The 12,567-nt window shown below is 48.4% G+C and overlaps 1 protein-coding gene across 1 annotated transcript in view; it reads left to right on the top strand.

Annotated features, from left to right (window-relative positions):
* Positions 1-12,567, top strand: part of PLXNB1 (plexin B1) — a 308,999-nt gene that overhangs the window by 284,469 nt on the left and 11,963 nt on the right. Inside the window, exons 20-29 of the mRNA XM_083155963.1 lie at positions 2,441-2,612; positions 4,425-4,667; positions 7,038-7,214; positions 7,831-7,979; positions 9,584-9,684; positions 10,661-10,878; positions 10,968-11,146; positions 11,732-11,798; positions 12,018-12,164; positions 12,248-12,428. Coding sequence (XP_083012089.1) covers positions 2,441-2,612; positions 4,425-4,667; positions 7,038-7,214; positions 7,831-7,979; positions 9,584-9,684; positions 10,661-10,878; positions 10,968-11,146; positions 11,732-11,798; positions 12,018-12,164; positions 12,248-12,428 — 1,634 coding nt within the window. The remainder of the gene's footprint in view (positions 1-2,440; positions 2,613-4,424; positions 4,668-7,037; positions 7,215-7,830; positions 7,980-9,583; positions 9,685-10,660; positions 10,879-10,967; positions 11,147-11,731; positions 11,799-12,017; positions 12,165-12,247; positions 12,429-12,567) is intronic.

Below are 12,567 nucleotides of genomic sequence, written 5' to 3'. Positions count from 1 at the left end.
CACTGTATGTCCCCCAGCCTGCCCCTGCTCGCCCTTCTCTGAATGGCCATCACTGCCTCCATTCACTGTATGTCCCCCAGCCTGACCCTCCTTCACTGTATGTCCCCCACTCTGCCCCCTCCCCTCTCTCTATGTTTCCCAGCCCCTTGTGTGAGCCAGAGGAAGGAGAGGCAAAGCAGGCACTGCAAGGACAGGAGATGCTTGGGCTCCCGCTGCTGCCCTCCTCCGCTCTGCATGTTACGGGAGCAAGCTTCCCCCTTGCTGCCCCCCTCCCCAAACACTGCTGTCACTTTAATTGTGGAGTAGGGTGATATACGATTGCAGCAGCAGGGGTAGGACGCCAATCACATCTGACTGTGGTGGCCGGCACCTCCTCACTGCAGCAGACAGCAAGGTAAAGGCCCGCTCACCATGGCCCCACCTTTAGTGTCCTGTGCTGTGCTTCCCACATCTGATGCTGTGCCCGCTTCCAGCTGGAGGCTGCGGGACGCTTGAAATGACAGCACGGGCCGCAATTGGCCCCCGGGCCTGACTTTGGACATGCCTGCACTAAGTCGATATTGCATACAATCCTTCGATTTCGACCGCATCTGATACGTGGGCTCGCCAGTCAGATGTCGCGACAAAAGATCTTATGTTCTGTACAATTGGTAATAAAATGATTGTATTAAAAACACTGCAGTATTATGCAAGGCAGAGGTGAATTTAGACCTCATGGGGCCCTAGGCAAGTTACCGGTTTGGGGCCCTCCTTACTCCAACAATCCATAGCACTATATGTTTGCTGCTGATTGCAGGGCGCCTTACGATAGCGTAACATAGCGCGTTCGCAGTCTACAGATAAATGTATTGTTTCCAAATATGAATCAGGCTCCAGGTCTTCTGGCGTAGGCTTAATGAGAGGGACTTTCAAAGTGTATGTAGGTCCATGTGAAGTCATGACGTCAGGCGGTAGTTGCGCAATGCTCCTCTGGGAACAATGTGGATGGCCAGTATATCTTTATGGGGCCCCTTGGGACCTCCTGGGCCCTAGGCAGGTGACTTGGTTGTCTTGTGGAAATTCCCCCTCTGCCCCCGCTCAAGCGATATCGTGTGTGCCTGCATAAGACACGTGAAGGTATAAAACTGGTAGAGGGGTACTACCAAAATTGCTTCCCAGAAGGATCTATTTGGAAAAGCTCCCGTGTAGGAGCGGCACGCGGCACTGGTACACGGACCTCCACTCTTACACTGACCCGTGAATTACAGTACTTTCTTGCGAAGAGCAGAGGAACTGTACTTATCTTTGTACCCATGGGAAGCACAGCGCTGAGATCCCGGCATTACTGCAGCACTACCTCCGTCCTATGAAATATGCTCTTGGCATGTTTCCTTCTACGGGACCAGTAACTTGCATTTGCCAAATATTTGAAGCTTTTAGTTTGCAATCAGGACAAAAGAGAACTAATATGTTAGTTCTATTGATCCCCCTCTTCGTATTAAAGTTTTATTTATTGAGCTGCTGATGGTAAATGTGTCATCTGAGTTATTTTTATAATCAAACCGGTTTATAACGTATTAAATAGATTTTATACATACAACAGTGCACATTAATTAATCTATGCCAGCCTTGTCCGATATAATTAGCACAGAGCAAGGGCATAACTACCATAGGTGCAGGGGGTGCAGCTGCTATGGGGCCCAGAGCTGAGAGGGGCCCACTTTGCCTGTCAAAGTATCATATGCTGTATACATTTTTCAGCAATAGGTGATAAATAGGGGCCCTTACAAACTTTTGCTATGGGGCCCACATGTACAGTATCTAGTTACGCCACTGGCACAGAGATTATTTACAATTATTGCCAGAAGGATCTAACCACATAAACGACAATGCCACCTGTCATGTGTCCAGGGCAACGCCGTTTTTATAGAAATATTCAGTAACCCGGGTTGACTGGATAGCTCACACCCCAGCGGGACAATGTAATAGGGTCCAGTTGAGGGATTCTGGCCGATCTCGGACTTGGAAATGGTTGCCCCATTAAAAAAAATCCAAGATCTGTCAGGATCCAGCACCTCCGACCCTATTACATTTCCCTGTAGATCTTAACCCCCGTTGAGAACTTCTGGGATGAACTGGAGCGCCGGATGCATTCTAGGGCGCCTTGACTTTCAATGTCACAGTTGGTCACTGTCCTTAAGGCGGAACGGCAGAAGATACCACCTGCTGATGTCCAGGAGCGGTGGACAGTTTGCCAGGAAGGGCGTCAGCGGTAATTACTGGACGTGGAGGACCTACAGGGTGCTGACTTCAGTAACATCTCACTGATCTAGTTGCTGTCAGCGTCTGATCACTTTTGTCTACATGATGTATACGCTCAGGGAGTATACGAGCACAGGGGCAACATAGACATGAATTCGTCTTATGAATATTTATTTTCTCTGATCGATGTTTGTTCTAGTGGAGGACGTGAGATTTTGGTGTACGGTCAAAATCTGGATGTAGTTCAAGCCCCGAAGATCCGGGTAACCGTGTCACCGATGGAAAGGAGACGGAGGCGCAGTCTGGGGAGGAGGCGACGTATTGTCCCTGAGACGGAATGCCCGGAGGGCTCTCTATGCCGGGTGGAGCAGGTGCGTGTTCTTTATTCTTAGTAGCTGGCGGCTGCTTATATGTATTCTGCCCACATTACAGCTCCTGTAGCTGGCACCGGCCTATAGAAGGCGGCATATTAATATAAGTCAGAGATGCCCATCACATACAGCAAATGTTGGTGGGTTGCCCTCACCTTCCTACATGTTATGGGGATCTGCAGGAATAGAGAGACTCTTGCTGCAGGTATATGTGGTTCCCATATTAATCGTAGCTGTGCTGCCGGCACGGGCAGATGCAGAGTGAGCCTAGAACCAGCTTACATGGACTATCTGCTGTAAGTACGCCCAGAACCCATACGCCCAATTCTGATTTGCCTGCACCTGACACCTACAACTCACTATGACTGCAGGACGATGGGTGGAAGGGGTGGTGAAATAGCCAGGTGGGTTATCAGTTGTGCCGGCTACAAGACTGGTACAAATACACACTGAGGACGGTGATTTGATTTATTTATTAGTAATTTATTATTTATTGCCAGTTTCTTATATAGCACTGCAGAATATGTGTGCGCTGTACAGTCTCATCAGTCCCTGCCCCAGTGGAGTTTACAATTAGGGATGCCAATCCTGGGGCATTTTTTCAATCCCGGGATTCGGATTGAAAAATGCTCAATCCCGGGATTGGCTTCCCTAATAATAAAAAACACCCTGGCCGCCCACTATTTACTTACATTTGTGGAGTGGGCGGCCGGGTGCAGCCAGGAGCCGAGTTGCTGAGTGGGCGGATGGGAGGGCTGCTGGCTTGCCGGGTTGGTACTGCCGTCTCCTGCTGCGGGGTGGCCGGGAGCTGGAGAGGATGGGTGGGCGGGCGGACAGCTGAGGCACGTGTGCGGCTGTGCCCTGCGTGGAGAGGATGGGTGGGCGGACGGCTGATATGCGTATTCGACTGTGCCTTGCTCAGCGGGACCTCTGACCTTGTCACGCTGCACAGTGCTGCACTGCTGGCTGGGTAAGGGAGAAGCCGGGCAGCGTCTGAGTGCTCAGACGCTGCCTGGCATTAGACTGCGCATGCGCAGTCTAATCCCGAAATCTCGGGATTGGAAACCCCGGTGTTTTGGGGGCCAAATCCCTGGATCCCACTCCCAGGATTGGCCACCCTACTTACAATCTATGTTCCCTACCACATGTACACGCACACAGACATTCTAGGGGCACTTTTGTTGGGAGACAATTAGCCTACCAGTAAATTTTTGGAGTGTGGGAGGAAACCGAAGTACCCAGAGGAAACCCACGCAAGCATGGGAAGATTATACAAACTCCACACAGTTAGGGCCATGGTGGGTATCAAACTCATGACCTCGGTGCTGTGAGGCAGTAATGCTAACCATTACACCGTCTGTACTGCCCATTATGGTCTATATACACCTCTGTATAGCATTGCAGTTGCCCTATTGTCCAGTGCCCATTTTTTTCTAGCAATTTTGTGCTAATATTTCGACCAACTCTGCAGCAGCTCCTATGGGGAAGATTCGGATATGCACAAGGGACAGGCCCTGCTGGAATCTCCCCCCAAGTATCATCCTATAGTTTAAGAATATTATCATCGTTAGTTTATATGGCGCCACAAGGGTTCTGCAGCGCCTGACAATACATAGATGAGCGAAAAACAAGAAAATAACGAATTACAGTACAAGGCAATGTAGGACAAGTACGTGGTAAATAAAGACAGTTCCATCAGGGGACAGGACACTGCTGCAATTAGTGTGGCAGCGAGCCCATGAGCTTACATTCTATAGGGGAGTACATTGTGTGTGTCCGTGCCAGTAATTTGCTGTCCTTCCTTCGCTGCAGTTTGAAGAACTTTGCCTGTTAAATTCGTCCTTCTTGCTCCTGTGTAAAACGCCGGCCATCCATTCTCTGCACTGGAACGCCCGCGTCGATGTGGAGTTCATCCTGGATAACCTTCATTTTAATTTCACCGTGATCAACTCCACGCCATTTACATATGTACCAGACCCGGTGCTCAGACATCTCAATGCAGAGGATCCGGCTAAGCCGTACCGCCACAAGCCCGGCAGCGTCATCTCCGTTGAGGTAAGATCACTCACGTACAGAACAGTCTCTGCTTACAAAAAATATAATTATGTCTAAGGGGGAGATGTATCAAACCTTAGAGAAGAGAGTTAAAGTGAAGTTTCCCATAGCAACCAATCAGCACAGTCTATAAAATGACAGGTTTAAGATCATTGGTTGCTATGGGCAACGTCTTAACTTTGGCCCTTATTCTGATCGGTGCGGCCGGATCCGAATATGCGGCCAGGACCGTGCATGCGAAACCCCGCCTTCCATACGGATCGCCAACTCCGTCCGTACGCGGTAAGAAGCTGGCCGAACGGACCGCACGTGTATTTTTCATGGAATACGCCTCCTCCATCTCTGGGAACCTCCCCCATCACCGAGTGGTCCACCAGCTCCCGCAACCTCAGACCACACGGACATTTTTCCGTGCAAAAGCAGGGATCTGGGCAGGCAGCTGACATCCGGCGATGTCATATGTCCGCCCCCTACACGTGCGTCATGGCCGCATTACCATACGTACGCCCAGCGTTTGCATGGGAACGCCCATGAAATGCGGGGCGTATGCATATGGTAATGAGCCCAAATAGCCCTTCACGCCCCTCTCCACCCCCTGTTCGGAGTGTTCACATTTCATGCGGGATTTGGCCGTACGCCCTGCTCGCACATGCGCAGAGACGCCTCTGCACATGCGCAGACACAAAACATCGGCGGCATGAACGCACGCGGATATTACCGCACCGACCAGAATAAGGGCCTTTATCGTACTCTAAGGTTTGATACATCTTCCCCTAAATGAGAAAATATACTTTATTGAAAGCACAAGCAAGCGGATTGGCAGGTCATTGTGACTGCAGATAGGAGACAAATGAGAGGGCTTTTACACCTTCAGATGACTTTTCAATCCTGCCTTTTCCGACAGCATTGAAGGCAGATTCCGACAAAACAGATCCGACATTAAAAGAAGTGGGACCGGTTTTGCCGGAAATGGCTACAGATTGTCGAATTAACTTCCGTTTTTCGATAATTCGTAGCCATGTCCGCCGACACACCCACAGCCGGAACATTGAATTCCGACTGTTGAGTTCCTGTCAAGCAGAGCGAGAACAGCACGGGATTTCTGACAGTCTAAATCCCGGAATCCGGGATTGAATACCGCCCTTATTTGCCCTTAATTAATTACCGCCCTTAATAATGTCTTTTTATAACTATTATTAAACACAATACAATTCTTTCATAGTTTCCTTTTGTACTTTTAAGTCAGGTTTTTATAGCATCTGACGGAGTTTATTTACATTGCACTTGGTTATGCCCAGAAGTTCTGTGAATGGAGTATTGGGTACAATTGTATCAATGTTATGTGATATCCCAAAGTGATAAACTAAATAAAAGTACATGATGATACAGCTGAAAGTTACAGACTGAAGCTACAAAGCGAATGTATGTAATATCATTACAGGTGGGTCAGTACAGGTGGTAAATTCATCTGATGTTAAAAAAAAAGTATTTGAGTGACAGAATGAACTCCTTGTATGAGTACAGACCCGTACACACGGGGCGATATGTTCGCTGAGCGGTTATCATTAATCGATGTATCGCTCAGCGAGCATATCGCCCAGTGTCCCATTTTCATGCTGATGAAAACGAGAGGGGGGAGCCGCTGGTCACCAGGAAGCTGCTGGTCGCAGGAGCATGCGGTGACTTCATGGCTGGTCGTGGGAGAGCGCTCCCGGCGGCCGTCGCCCCGTACACATGGGGGTATGGTCGCTCAGTGACCATATCCCCGGCGATTTCATGCTAGACCGGCAATTTATCGACATATCTACCAAACTTACGTACTTACAAGCAGTATGTGTTCCCTATAATCTGCAGCTATATAATATTGGTTTGTTCAGTGACGTAAATACAAAGTATGTCTTTCCCGCCCCCCATCCGTATAACATGTTTCAAGTGCCTTCCGCCACATGGTCCTCATTGTCAGGTAATTCCCTTCCATCCGGCCACGGGTCTGCTCATGAGGGGAATCTCCCATTTCTCCAGCTGCCGCTTGTCCAGCCTGTCACATCTGACCCTGTTAAAAATGTCCCTCACAAAATAGCTAATTTCTCTTATAGCCTCCTTAATAACTGTCTCCTCTGAGGAAGCGCCATTTTGTGAGGGACTTTTTCAATGTAGGCAGGCGTGACGGACAGGCTGCAGGTCCAGGCAGTGGTGTAGCCGTAGCCCCGGCAGATGCACAGTGCCCACAAGCCACCCAGCGCCTCCCGGCTACCGTGAAGACTGCGGGGTCTATTGTTACCCCACTGGGGTCATTCATTTTAGCTGTAGGATTATTATACACATTCCCAGCGTGAGATGCAGGAACCTGACCTTCTGCTTTATCCCTAGGGGGAGAATCTGGATCAAGCTATCACCAAAGAAGAGATGGTCGCCATGATTGGGGAGGGGCTGTGCACAGTGAAGACCCTGACCAGTAATCACCTGTACTGCGAGCCCCCGGAGAAGCAGCCAGCCCCTCGCTACCCATCTAAGAGGGAAGGGGTGGACTCTCTGCCTGAGTTCACGGTAAGTCCACATATAGGACTTGGATTCCACAAGGCTTCATAAGCAGTGATAATCGCCGCCCGGCCAAACGCCCGCGAACACATCCTCCACTAGCAGGAGAACTCATGCAATGGTCACCGGGCAGCCAATGAGTTCTCCTTCCTTTGAAATTAAAGTCAGTCTGAACATCCTGTGACATCAGCAGCCCCGCCCCCGGAAGTCCTCTCTGTGCGATTCGCCTGTGTGGCTGTACTACTTTGTGATTGGCTGCCACCTGCTCTAGCATTGACCATAAATAATATGATTTGGTCCTGGACATCCAGTTTAGAAACCTTTGGCCTGAGGGATTTTGTGTCATGTCCTTTCCTAAAAAAACAACTCCAAATGCCAGTAGCCAGGAGGATGCATGTACCTCCTAGCTGCATCAGGTGTGCTGTCTGTAAAAGTGGCCACTCGCCCTATGCACCAAGAGCCCCATTCTGTGTCCACGCACAGTCAGCGTCCCACTGGAATTCCCAGCCGTGCAGATAGACATCCCGATCCGACATTCATTGGGATCCATATTGTAGCGGTGGAAGCTTTGCTCCTGTGTCCCAGGCGATAACTCTGACCCCATGTGGGCTCTTTGTCTTTCCAGGTGCAGATAGGAAGAATTCACTTAGTCCTGGGGAAGGTGCAGTACGATGCAGAGAGCCAGCTCACGTTCCCCTTGGAGGCTCAGATCAGCCTGGGAGTCGGTGCTTCCTTTCTAGCTCTGATCGTCCTCATCATTGTCTTAATATACAGGTACGTGTCACCTAGAACCATGTATACATATCCCTCATAGATACATGCATCACAAGCCATGGAGCTCAGCATACAGAGCCAGTGTGCGTCCAGTAGCCTGCAGGCCTAATACCGAGGCAGAGGGGAATCACAAACACACACACAACGCTGTAGGGCTGGTGATGGGATCGATGGGGGAAGTCTGGAACCGTTGCGCAGAGGGTGCAGAAAATGGGCGTGTCAGAGTTTGCACATTCCGGTGCACACAACTGCACAATGGAAGGTGGAAATTCGCAATTGCAGTTCATGGCACCGGCGAATCCAAAAGAAGGAGCTGGTGTGGAATTAGTCAGCGGATCCTATTATGTATCCAACAGCAGCATTTGCCTGATTCAGAGCCAGGAGCAGACTGGGCCGCAGAGGTACCGGGGGAAATCCCCAGTGTCTGGGGTCCCATTACCACTTATGTCAAGTTACAGACAGTGCACTGATTTGGGGCCGATTCAGCCCAGCTCGTTCAGGTTCAAATTCGGCCATGTCTCCGATGGCGAGGGTCTGCACATAGGCATGTGCACACCCCACGCTGCGAACGCTTTTCGACGAGATTTTCGTTCGCACATTGATTGGCAGCCAGGGGGCGTTCCGAGAAGGACACCCGGTGTTTCAAGGGCATGCCTAGCCAGCAGGATTGAATCAGGCACATAGTTTTGTTGCTCTATTAGAGATTGTGTTACCTAGTACAGCAGGGAGGTGGATGAATTGGGGGCTTGTTTCTATAGAAACCACATCAAGATTCCCATCTGCCAATCAAAAATAAGCGCTCGGTCTAATGTTTTCTTGTGTGAAAATAACATTTCAGATGTACGGAAGGAAAAGAGAGTAGTGTGAAATAATAAAAGAAAAAACAAAAATGTTCTATTCATCCCTGTGGTAATAACGAGGTCACTGAGCCTTGTTTTCTTTTACCCTGGGATGTATATCGTCTTTACTAGACCTAATGCAGTTTTCATTGAGTTTTAGACACTGGCTGCTTTGTACAAGACGAGGTCCTCTATAGTATATAGGGTGTGTGTTAATATATATATATAGACAGGATCACCAAAGCAAATCTTCTCTCTGCACATGTTACATCTGCCCCACCTGCAGTGCAGCATAGTTTTGTCCAATAGAGAAGAAATTGCTTTGGGATCAGATCTGAATCAGGCTCAAAGGACAATTTTTAAAGATAACAGTACACAATACATCTGTCCTTAGTACATGGTACGTTATATCTGATCCCCTGAGCAGAAGCTGATTGTGGCTAGTAATAGTATTCATGTGCCCATTGGCATCAAAAGGGGTGGGGGGGAGAGATGACAGGATGCCGCCGCAGCACAGCCTCTCTCCCCACACTACTCATTGCTGTGTGATAGACTGGGCAGATAGGCAGTTACAGCGGCAGCCTGTCATCTCTCCTCCCCCTCCCCAGAGACCCTGCCCAGTGGCCACGCCCCGTCTGTTTTCCCGGGGCCAGGGTGACCCGTCGGCCAGTATCAGCAGAGGATAGTCTTACACACATCACTAGCTTATGTTCCTGTGCACAGTACCAGGAGGATGACACTGTCTCTGTGTATAATGCATTCCAGGAGAAAAAGCAAGCAGGCCCTGCGCGATTACAAGAAAGTTCAGATCCAGCTGGAAAACCTGGAAACCAGCGTGCGGGATCGCTGCAAGAAGGAATTCACCGGTAAGTGTTCCTGCTTCTTGTACAAGGCTAGCTCACCATAGGGCTCAAGAGTCGCTATACTAACTGTGCTTTTATGTACAGAGCAGCCAATGAGACGCTTGCTTACATCAAGGTCATTTGCAGACTACAAGCACAGCATTTTAATTTGCCAAATGCACCAGGGGCATTAGAAATGCAAACCCACTTTCTGGTGTTTGGGGACCCCTCAGTATAAATGTAGAGGCTTCATATAGAGCACAGGGTGAGAACAGTATAAGAGACTAGGGTCCAGGCTGCGTCCACCTCTTCATTCATTTACACTTTTATATTTTTATTTTGGAATACTGCTCCATTTAGCTTAGTACATGGGTACATTGTTAGTCACAGTTGTTGTCTGTGTTTTATACTGTAACCCAGTGGCGGATCCAGAGGGGGCTGCACCACAGTTTAAGATTCAAATAGCGGAGAAACCTTTGGTGGGTGTGGCTCCCTATTTGAATTATGCTGCTGACCCGCCTCTGGAGTCACCATGGCTGTAACCCCATCCTTGTTTGAGTGATGGCATACAAAGACATGTATCATGGCACACACAGAGATGGCATTATAGAGACCCACGGATAAATCGGTTGCCTATAGCAACCAATCATTCTACTTCTTATTTATTTAACACCTTCTGGAAGATAATATATAGAGGGCCAGATGCACTAAGCTTCAAAAGTGATAAAATAGAGAGTGATAAACCACCAACCAATCAGCTCCTGCCTGACATGTCACAGACTGTGTTTGAAAAATGTCAGGCAGGAGCTGATTGGCTGCTCACTCTCCATTTTATCACTTTTGAAGCTTAGTGCATCTGGCCCACAATCTGATTGGTTGCTATTGACAACATCCCATCTTCAAGAGAACTCCCATTCATAGGATATTGATCTATCTCCACCTTTTCTACTCTTGTTCTCAGTGTGGTGTCAGGTTCTCATTTGGTTATTTCTTTCCACAGACCTCATGACAGAAATGATGGACCTCACCAGTGACTTGGTTGGCACCGGCATCCCATTCCTGGATTACAAATCCTACGCAGAGAGGATATTCTTCCCTGGTCACCGAGAGTCTCCTTTGCACAGGGACCTGGATGTTCCCGAGGGTCGGAGACAGACGGTAGAGCAAGGCTTGGTCCAGCTATCAAACCTTCTCAACAGCAAGCTCTTCCTCACCAAAGTATGTACCCAACGAGTTTCCTGTCAGACATCTTGGATAAGTTCATGTAGATGTTGTCCTCTGCTAACCCGTTCTCTCCGCCATCTTAGTTTATCCACACGCTAGAGAGCCAACGTACCTTCTCAGCGAGGGACCGAGCTTATGTGGCGTCTCTCCTTACGGTGTCTCTTCATGGGAAGTTGGAATATTTCACAGATATCTTGAAGACCCTCCTCAATGACTTAGTAGAACAGTATGTGCTAAAGAACCCAAAGCTGATGTTGAGGAGGTAAGGATTGCAATGGTTATTGGGGCCAGCATGGGGTCTTCTAGCGCTTAATTGCTAGGTTTTAGGGTTTGTGTTATATAAGTCACTTCTTCCATGGGACATTAGTTGTGACAAATATCATTAATTTACCTCACAAAGGCTAATTAATGTATGGCTGGGAATCATTGTTCTAGACTTCACCGAAACACAGAGGAGGCAGCCATTTTGTCGACAAGAAAATTTGGATCATTCCCTAGTAACAATACATTGCGGATGAGAGATTCCCTCCGTTATATATGTATAAATAGAATACAAATAGTGATACATTCGCAATAATATTATTCAGCCAACAAGTTGTTGCCTTTGTGGACTTTTTGCGCTGTGCAGTCTGTTGCGCCTTATAAATAATCAATGGTGATACGTTGGTGATAGTTTACGAAAGTGTTCATCCCAATAATCACTTTTTTGTTGTATATACTTCACAAATGGAAAAAAAATATCTATATCTAATGATATTGGCAACTGATAAATACTGTGCTCTGTAAAGTTGCCACTAGATGGCGCAGCTACGTATATTTCTACATAAACCGTTTTGATGTCTTGTAGGACAGAAACCGTAGTTGAGAAGCTGCTGACCAACTGGATGTCCATTTGCCTTTACTCCTTTGTGAGGGTAAGTATGCGGAACCATTATTGTGTAACTATCAGTAATGCATTGGCCCAGAGTGCCGCACTATCGCAGTATGGTAGAGCATGTGGTCCTAATCTTTCCTGCTGGCCAGCCTCTTGTTGGTGTGCATGAGAGTTGAGCGGTGGGGTTGGCATGTGGTCTACTGTCTATGACACCTATATATTTGACCATTTTCCTACCATCTGCTTTATTTAATGTCAGGACTCAGCTGGAGAGCCGCTCTATATGTTGTTTCGAGGTATTAAACATCAGGTGGACAAAGGACCGGTGGATTGTGTGACCGGAAAAGCCAAGTACACGCTTAATGATAACCGCCTGCTGAGGGATGATGTGGAGTACAAAACTCTGGTGAGGACCTAATATGTCTTTCTCTGAGAATGGGTTTTGTGGCCGTACACTGATACTAACCTTCATGAGCTTGCTCTCCGCAGACGCTAAATGCAGTAACACAACCCACCACTGGGAGCGTTGTCGAGGAGGAAGGGCAGCAGGGTGTGCCAGTGAAGCTGTTGGACTGTGACACCATCACGCAAGTGAAAGAGAAGATCTTGGACCAAGTTTATAAAGGAACGCCGTGCTGTCTGCGTCCCAGCCCAGAGAGCCTTGACCTAGGCAAGTCTGATTGCATTAATTCATCCCGACCACAGGGGAAACTCCCCTCACGTCAGGCCATGTGAGAATGGTTATGGGCAGCATAGTAGGGGATTAGTAGTAGTGTTATACAGTGCACACTGCCATACAGCAATCTTGT

The sequence above is a fragment of the Crinia signifera genome, chromosome 8 (assembly GCF_055691185.1).
Source record: "Crinia signifera chromosome 8, ASM5569118v1, whole genome shotgun sequence".
Classification (NCBI taxonomy): Eukaryota; Metazoa; Chordata; class Amphibia; order Anura; family Myobatrachidae; genus Crinia; species Crinia signifera.
The sequence above is the reverse complement of the archived record's forward strand: the minus strand, read 5'-3'. Positions and strand labels throughout refer to the sequence as shown.